Source organism: Lygodium microphyllum, chromosome 8 (assembly GCF_053477565.2).
Source record: "Lygodium microphyllum isolate KBCC chromosome 8, Lygodium_microphyllum_v1.1.10, whole genome shotgun sequence".
Classification (NCBI taxonomy): domain Eukaryota; kingdom Viridiplantae; phylum Streptophyta; class Polypodiopsida; order Schizaeales; family Lygodiaceae; genus Lygodium; species Lygodium microphyllum.
Genome location: NC_141142.1, coordinates 116,898,486 through 116,908,058, shown reverse-complemented (window position 1 = coordinate 116,908,058; position 9,573 = coordinate 116,898,486). Strand labels below are relative to the sequence as shown.

The following is a 9,573-nucleotide window of genomic DNA, read 5'->3' as shown; positions in this document are numbered from 1 at the left end:
TCAAAGTGCATACAGATGATAATCTACAGACCTTCTCAAGAAGGGTCTTCCAACATAACAGTTTGCTCATTGCTGACAAATGATGGGAGTCGAATAGATATATGTATTTCAGCTTTGTACATACCTAGACTTAGCTGATTCTTTTCTCCTCTTAAGGCACATTGCCTTTAAGTTGGAGGTTGTTAGGAATAAAAACCTCGTGCCTTTTAAATGTGCTCAAGTGTGAAAACACCCTTAGCACTTGTACTTACACATATATATCTATCTAAAAACCTCTCTTTGACTCTCACTATGCGCAGGACAGTCTGTCTCGATCTTCGTGCCTAATCGACTTCTACACAAACTCTTTTGACAAGGCATCATTTTAAAAAGGAGAGAGCTTTTTTCACTTTTAAGAGAAACTATGAATCATCTATTCTAAGATTTCATTTGGGTCAAAGCCGAATTGGAACTCACGAAGGTGGTTGGGAGGGGCTAATCTTCAAAGCACTCTCTCTCAAGACTACCTTCTTTAGCGATTGTGGGCATCTTGATGATGAAGTGGTGAATCATAAGGGGGTTTGTCCTAAATCTTATTTGAAAGCAAAGGAACAATGCTAGCTTTTGTAAACATGCTTTCAAGTCATCCATGGATGGCGTCATTGTACTTGGGGATGATATTATTGACATGCTACAAGGTCCATTGGCCCCAATAAGGTTCTACATAAGAAGAAGTCAAAGACAACTTGTACATGACATTTTTAACATATTAAGCAAGCAATAATTTAATAAAAGAGTCAGTCGAATGGAATCCACCATCTTACCACAATCAACTATCTTTGCAAAATGTAGCATCAAGATATTGTATATCCTTGGTTCATTGGTCATGCAAATGCCCTATGGTATTTCACCAAACTACTACATTCAAGAAAAATGCTTTAAGAGGGCATATGAAAAAGTAAACTTCTCCTTAAACTCAAATGTTTCTTATGGCAATTTCCAATTAATGTTCAACCTTTTCATACTCCTCTTGCCAAGATGATTGCAAAGTTACATTTGCAAAATAGGTTGCCCATAATTTATGGTAGTGAACTAGATGAAGTTCTTTGAGGGTGCACCCTCAATCGCATTAACTTCACAAGTACATTCAGTTATTTGAAATCATCAGTAAGCTTGTGTAATATTCTTACTTCATTGCAAGCACTTCCAGCCACATGGTTCATCATACATTTATCAAGAGCTCTCTGCGGAGCTTTTGAGAAGAGTATGCTGTACCATATGGTCAGTTATTGATGATTTCATTAACCAACCATTCTTGTCACGTCGATGCAAAGGACAGAGCACTCTCAAAGAACTGAATATGGCAAACACCATAAAATATGGGGAACCTATTTACAAATTTAACTTTGCGATCCTCTTGGCAAGCAGTGTATCAAAAGGTTGAACACCGACCGGGTTCAGCAGTAAGGGAAAGTTCACTTTTTAAGACACCCTTTTAAATATTATTTCTACCACTTAGAAGTTTTACGAGTGCTTGTACTGATCCTTGCAACAATCAGCACAAGCACTAATGCAACCGCAGCTAGTACTTAGACATGCATGTCAATAACTATATAAAATATGCAGACTTGTCAATGAGAATATGCAGAGAAGCTAACATGCACAAGCTGTTAAACTCTGCAAGCATGCACGACCAGCTTTTTTTTTTGGTTTGATGGTTCTGTTTGTGTTTCTTTTTTCCCCTTGTTTTTCTGTGTTTTGGAGACCCAGGGTGGCCTTTTTTTTGGGGGAGAGAGAGAGAGAGTGTGTGTGTGTGTGTGTGTGTGTGTGTGTGTGTTCATGTCCATTCCAACATGCCACTGTATATAGACTGACACAAAACATGTTTGCTTGGTGACTCCTGAACTGGCTAATGTCAGATGGTATTTCGAATCCATATTATTTCCAGCTTCTCAAGACTGATTTCAAGAGGCTACAATTTCTTAACAGATGCTTTGGTAAGGAGGTGGATGGACTTATTGCTGTGTAACAATTTCTATAAAGCAGTCAGTACTCTGCCTCATCCTGAGATGGTCTGCTTTTCTAAAGGTTTCCCTTCCAATGCAGAGAAAATGTCTGTCCTGGTGACAATACCTGTGGATATGATTTTAAGTTACAAACACTATACAAACAGGGGAAAAATGAAGTAAAATCAAAGTTAAAACTAAGTAAATACTATCACCACAAGACATATTTTATGTTAAGAAATTACTTACAAACAATCATACAAACAAAAAAAAGGATCAAAATCAGCACTAAAACTGAGTAACCAAAACTCACAGTCCATTTCAATTATTTATGGGCCTATCAAAGGACCTCTGTAGAGACTTCACTGGAATCTGAAAGAGTATTGGGAAGAGAGGAGCTACAAGTCATCACTTAAATTGGCACAGCGCAGTCCCAAAGCATTTGGCTTGGTCATGACAAAGCATTTGGCTTGGTCTGTTGAAGTTTCCCCCTGAATCGGCTGTGCATCAAACTGCTAAATGAAAGACAAAGCTTTCAACCTATCTTGTGCATCATTCATGGACTCAAACTTCACTACATTTCTACCCTCATCATAGTCTTTTGCTGCCCATTTGGGTGTCAAGTTGTCATACACTGGCTGTTGCAAAAAGGGTGCATTCGCTAAATTTACATCAAAACCAATACCAAACGGAGCATCAAAACCAACACCAAACGGAGCATTTGCATGACCAGCACTGATTCCTTGAGCCCCATAAGCATTCGGGGGTGTAGATGCATTACCAAACATGCTATTTTGTGCCCCAAGCATCAAGCCAATATTGCTATACATAGGTGTTGGTCGGGAGATGGCAGCAATCAGCTCAGCTCAGCTTGATTGTGTGTAGACAGTAGAGAGAGAGTGAGTGAGTGAGTGAGAGTGGTCACTACTCGACACTTGATTAGTTGGGTAGTGTGTTACTCAAAGTACAAAGTACAAACCTTAGACTTTGGGGTTGTGTAAGTAGCTTAAGGTGCGTTTACATATGAAAGTGTGTAATGTGCAGTAAGTGGCTGAACTATGTAACATAAATACACAAATAAAAATTAATGTGATTGGGAAAAAAAACCTCTCTTATGGTGAGTAAAAAGTGCCCCAATGTCCTACGTGCAGATCACCGACACTCTTGTGTAAGCGTAGGCATGAGTAAAACCCAAAAAATCCCCCTGGAGTGAAAAGTGATCAGCATACAAGGATCATCCACCAAAAAAGATCAAATTTAAAGCATTGCAAAATGTTTCAAATTTGTCGCGAGGAAGAGCTTTGGTGAAGATATCTCCCACATTGTTGGCGGTAAGACAATAGACAAGGCTGATATCCCCTGCATGTAGTCTCTCTCTAACAAAGTGATAATGTATCTCAATGTATTTCGTGTGTGCATGAAATACTGGGTTCCGTGCCACTGCAACGGCACTTTGATTGTCAGTAAACAAAGGAGCAGACTTCATGACAGATACATCAAGATCAACCAACAAATGCCTCAGCCATACACATTCAACTATAGTAGTGAAAGCTGCCTTGTATTTAGCTTTACAAGACAATGTGGCAATAGTGGATTGTTTCTTGCTAAGCCAAAAAATGCAAAAAGAGCCAAGAAAGAAACAATTTCCACTTATAGAGTAGAATCAAAATCCCAGTCCAATCGGAATCATTGTAAGCATGTAACTACAGCAGTCCCCCCCTTGTCATAAAGCAATTTAAGAGTCCCAGTGCCCTACAAGAAAGAAAATACGCTTCACAACTTGCCAATGTGACATGCGTAGGCTGTGCTTATATCTGCTCAAAGCTGAAACTGCAAACTGAATATCTGGCCTTGTGTTGCATAAATAAATGAAGCATCAACTGTTGGAGCATATGTATGAATGTCAAACATGTCACTATCATCATGCAAAGACATCTTAAGTCCAATCTCTATCAGTGTACTTGCTGGCTTGCTCTTGGAAGCCAAATCTCTGAAGGAATTTACCAATATCTGTGGACTGTGACAATCCAATGCCTCTAGTATCATGAATAAAGGCCCCAAATCTGACATTTCAAAAGTTTGCTGCAAATTTTTCTTAAATGCTGAAATCTGACCAACATGCGTCCCTGTGAGTAGAAGATCATCCACATAAAGACAAATGACCAACAAGGATCCCCCCTCTTTGCATACGTAAAGAGAAGACTCTAATGGGTTGTTAATGAACCCTTTGCTGAGTAAGAAGGCATCAATTTTGGTATATCAAGCTCACAGAGCTTGCTTCAAACTATACAAAGCCTTTTTCAGCTTGCATACCAAGTGTTCAAATCCTTCAACTGTAAAACCCATGGGCTATTGAACATACACTTTTTCCTCAAGTTTCCCATGTAAAAATGTAGTTTTAATATCAAGCTAGTACACAATTCAACCATCATGGGCAACCAATGCAATCATGCACATGATAGTAGCCATACAAGATGTAGGAGCAAATGTCTCCTCATAATCAATACCTTCCTTTTGCGCATAGCCTTTTGCCACAAGCATGGCCTTGTAATTATCAATGGATCCATCTCCTTTTCGTTTCAACTTATAGACCCATTTAGTACCAATGGCTTTCTTTCCAACAGGCAATGTAACTAAATCCCATGTTTGATTCTTTCTGATAGAATCATATTCAGCTTGCATTGTTGCCATCCAATGCACGCTTTGATGTGCATTCTCAAAATAATGGGGCTCATCATCATCAAGTGTGTTTGCTGCCATAACAAACTCCATAGCATTAGCATGATCATACAGACGTGTTTATCTTTGAGTATGACCAGTAAGAGGAGCATCCAAATCACTATCTTGTCGGGTTTGCAAATACCATTTAGGTATTTGTCTGGCCTCTTGATTATATACATGCTCTTAATGAACCTCAAGTTCAGCATCTTGCTGAATATTCAGATCAGTCATCGGCTAAATTTCTATATTATTTAATGGAGCAGTTGGCTAAACATTTTGTTCATTTAATGAAGCTCCAACTATATTACCAAAAGAAATAGGCAACAGCCCTTCAAACACATCATTTGCAGCCTGATATGTGTCATAACCAATGAGATAATTCTGATTTTTCATCAAAAATCACATCTCTATTGACAAAAACTTTCTTGGAAATAGGACCATACAATTTGTATAATTTGCTTTCACTATTGCACCCCACAAATATGCACTTGATAGTCTTATTGTCCAACTTTTTTCTCAATATTTTGAAAATATGAGCATATGCAAGACACCCAAAAGTAGGAAAGTCACCAACTGAAGGTTTACGGTTGTTCCAAGCCTCAAAAGGCATTATATTTTTTAGTGTCTTAGTAGGGCACCTGTTCAAAACTTGATAGGCACACGTAACTGCTTCCATCCAAAATCCATATGGCAGTTTTCTAGCTTTTTGCATACATTAGGCCATCTCCATGAGTGGTGGATTCTTCCTTTCTACAACCCTATTTTGCTATGGAGTATATGCAGTAGTATATTGATGTGCAATGCCTTTTTGCTTCAAAAAATTATTCAGCGTGGAAGACATATTCCCCCCATCAATCCGAATGGAGAGTCTTAATCTAACAGCCATATTGATTTTCCACAAGTGAAATAAAAGCCAAAAATACATCATACAATTCTAACTTTTTCACCAATGAACAAACCCAACAAAAACAAGTCATCAATGAAGGTGATGAAATAATAACATCCACCCAATGACTTAGTCTACATGGGTCCACATACATCTAAATGCACAATTTGCAACCTGGCCGTACCTTTAAAAGCAACATCACACGGAAAAGAAAACCGATGCATTTTTCCAAAAATGCATCCCTCACAAATGTGTTCAAGAGGTCTCTCGAAGAGAGATGAGTCTTCCAACATTTGAGTACGCTGCATAAGCACCAAATTGCCATAGTTCACATGCTCCATGCAAGCATATCGTAACTCTGCATGTGACATAGAAGTACCAAAGTCAAGAATTCCTTATCCCTAACCATGCATTTATCATCATTAAATGTGACTTGCATTCCACATTTTGCTAAAGAATAAATGGATAGCAAGTTCTTTATCCCTCGCATATATAAAGCATCCTGCAAACGGAGAGTAGAGCCATCAATAGCTTTCAAGACAATCTCTCCAATACCTCTAACAAGATAAGATGCATTGTTGGCACATTGCACTGATTTGCCAAACAGGAGCTACAACAACAAAGATAAACAAATCCTTGCGCGATGTAATGTGCTTAGAAGCACCACTATCAAAGAACCAAGTGCTGGAAACCTCTGTAGAGTTGAATGCTCCATCTGCCCAAGAAGAATCATAAACTGCAAATGTAAAAACTATAGTCACAATCAATAATAAACGACGCAAACTCTGTAGCGGTAGCAATAGAAGGTACATTTGAAACTAACATCCCAAACTCGTTTTTCTTTTTGGCAACGCATTTCTTGCATTCTATGATATAATGACCTGTCTTTTTACGCTAATGACACTTGCCCTTCATGGCTTGTGTCCCTCCCTGCTTCTTGTTGTTCTATAAAGTTCCTGAACTTCCAGAACTCTGCAGAGCATTCTTGGACTAATTGCCCTTGCCCTTCTATCTTGCCATAAAAGCCTGTTCAAAAGCTACAACATCCACTCCACTATTCTTCATTATTTGCTCTTCTTCCAATAACAAGATAACCAATTAAATAAAGGTAAGTGGCTTCATAGAAATTTGCATTGTAAGATTCCATGCCGTATGAAATGCCAAATAAGATGGTGACAATGAATTCAAGGTTGTAGAGATCATTTGAGCATCAAAATAATACTCATCTACATTCATCAACTACTCACACAAGTCCCAAATTTTATTAAGGTGATATTGCATAGCATCATCTTCTTCCATCTTCACATTTTCAAGCTCCTTCTGCAAAAAAGAAATGTGAGTATCATTTTTTCCAACAAACAAACGTATACTCGAGTGTAAGCCATGCTACTCATGAAGTAGCAGTAGACTGGACATGCGGGATTATAGACCGTTGAGCTACCAATGCAATAAGTGACAATGCTTGGGCATCCCTAGTGTCACAAGCCTTCTATGCATCTATTCTTTGGGGTGGTGGCTGAATGGGAGCTTGCCTTTGACCACAACCTCCTAGTGGAAGAGTTGCAGGAGCCAGATCACCAAGATGGACTTCTTCTCCACTAGCATAATCCCACAGATTTTTTGTTACAAGCACATTCTTCATCATGAAGGACCACAAAGAATAGTTGTTGCCATCCAATCTATCCTTTTTTGATACATAAGTGAAGACATCACTCTATCCTTGATTTGGTATGATAATTGTTACTCTTCCAAATGCACAAGAGCGATAACAAAAGCTGGACTGACCTGGAAATCTGCAAATTTCCAGAAATTACAGCAAATGCCTAGCTGTAATCAACTAAATCGTGTGACACTTGATAACTACTATCTCAAAGCGCTGAAATTTTTCAGATTTCAGCAAACAACATGCTGCCCAATGCAAGAACATTGATCAGCAGCACTAAAAACACAAAAACCCCAAAATTTGACGGTCAAAGGTGCAAGATTTCAGTCAATTTCAAACTGAAACTTCAGTACATAAGCCAATGTTTGCCAAATATACAAAAGCCCCAAATTTCCTGACCCAAATTCCAACAAATTTCTGCAATTTGTGCACTAAAGCACCCACTGAAGTAAAAAATGACCTTTCCCTACAAAAGCCCTTTGCTTTGGCTCTAATATTCTGAATAAAATAATAAGATATACCTATGGCAGCTGAGGACTGTTGGGTATTTCACTTACGCCCACGCTCACATAGGAGTGTCGGTGATCAATAGGACATTGGGGTACTTTTTACTCCCGGTAGGAGAGGTTTTTTCCCCCAGACTTATGGTATTATTTTATATGTGCTTATGACACACACTTACGGGCACTTACCGTGTTCGGGTGTGAACACCCGCTACAACCCTAAGGTTTAAGGGTTGTACCTTGTACTTTCTGTTTACACTCTTCAATCTATTGCATTGGGTGACATGCTTCACTCTCACACTGTCTAATGATTTTCTATGCTGAGCTTCGATCCTGCCTTCTTCTCACGTTTGATATCAGAGCAGCATTAGCTCTATTCAGCTGAAGCTCAGGTTCTCCTCGGCTCCACTCAGTCTTTGGGAGCTTCTGGCTCTGTTCAACTCTGCCCCGTTAGATTCGCCACAACTTGCAACAGCAGCTCGATTGCTTTTTGTGCCACACGCCAGTCTGCTGTACTGGCCACGTCCTGACAACACGCCCGTCAATCACAATATGAAGCGCTAGACGTCAACTGTTGCCCCACCAATCCAATTTGCCACGCCACCCGCTAAGCGTCAAGCCCGCCAATATCCAGCTCGCCAATGCTGCCCGTCAACAGTCGCGAGTGCCGCCTACCTACAGTCGTCACGTCCAAAAGCGTCGTCTATCATACCTCTTGCACCGCCCATCAACAACCTTGTCAACTGCGATGCCTCTACAGACTGGTCCTTTGTGCCACCTGTTCGCCACTACGCTAGCTCGCAATAGCTCAGACGCCGGCTCGCCTGTGACGTCCAGCCTGCCCGACTGTCCTCACGTCACGTCACCCCCCCAACACCCGCCTATCGTCAACGACACCCCGTCATCACTAACAAATTTTTTTTAATTAATCTTTTTATTGCAGACGAATTTCTGGAAGAGGGTTTTCTACGCAGCAGGCACAGCATACAGGATACGTGTCTGGGACAAATTGGATGCAAATTTCTGGACACGTTCATCAAAAATTTTGGGGCTCAGAATTTTCAGATTTCCAATTTGGCCCCGCTTCGACATTGTCTTTTGCCTCTTTTATTAATTGATTATCATGGCAAATCAGGGAGGAGATGTCTTCACCTATGTATCCAAGGAGGAAAAATTGGATGGAAATAACTATTCACTTTGGTTCTTCGTGATAAAGAATGTACTTGTGACGAAAAATCTTTGGGATTATGTCAGTGGAGAAGAAGCTAGACCTGGAGTTGTGGCTCCAGCTACTCCTCCTCCAGGAGGACGTGTACAACGGGCACCTCAGCCACCTCCACTTCAGCCACTTCCACAAAGATCAGCAGCTCAAAAAGCATAGGATACACGGGATGCACAAGCGTTGTCGCTGATTGCATTGGTAGTTCAGCGGTCAATCATTCCCCACATTCGTTCAGTAGCTTCTTCACAAGAAACTTGGCTAACTCTGGAGCAGGTGTTTACAAGCAAGAATGAGACTCGTATCTCTTTCTTAAAGAAAGAGCTAGAGACATTGAAAATGGATGAGGGTGATTCTATTCAGAATCACTTGAACAAAATTCAGGACTTGCGTGCCCATGCAAACTGAGAAAACGTTTTTGGGGGTTGGATCTCAACCATTCAGTTAGTTTACAGCTTGGCGGAGAGAGAGAGGGAGTTGCTGGTCCATTCTCTGATTAGAGAATATCAATTTGTTGCAAAAGATAGTCATCAGGGGGCCTTAGCAAGTAGGGGACAGCATGGAGACACCTTCTAGGGGCTAGCAACAACATTGTT

At 40.2% G+C, this 9,573-nt stretch overlaps 1 protein-coding gene across 1 annotated transcript in view; it reads right to left on the bottom strand.

Annotated features, from left to right (window-relative positions):
* Positions 1 to 1,649: 1,649 nt before the first annotated feature.
* The window catches only part of LOC148032777 (uncharacterized), a 51,451-nt gene continuing 43,527 nt past the window's right edge, over positions 1,650 to 9,573 (bottom strand). The window contains exon 5 of the mRNA XM_087683448.1: positions 1,650 to 2,112. Coding sequence (XP_087539574.1) covers positions 2,039 to 2,112 — 74 coding nt within the window. The 3' untranslated portion in view covers positions 1,650 to 2,038. The remainder of the gene's footprint in view (positions 2,113 to 9,573) is intronic.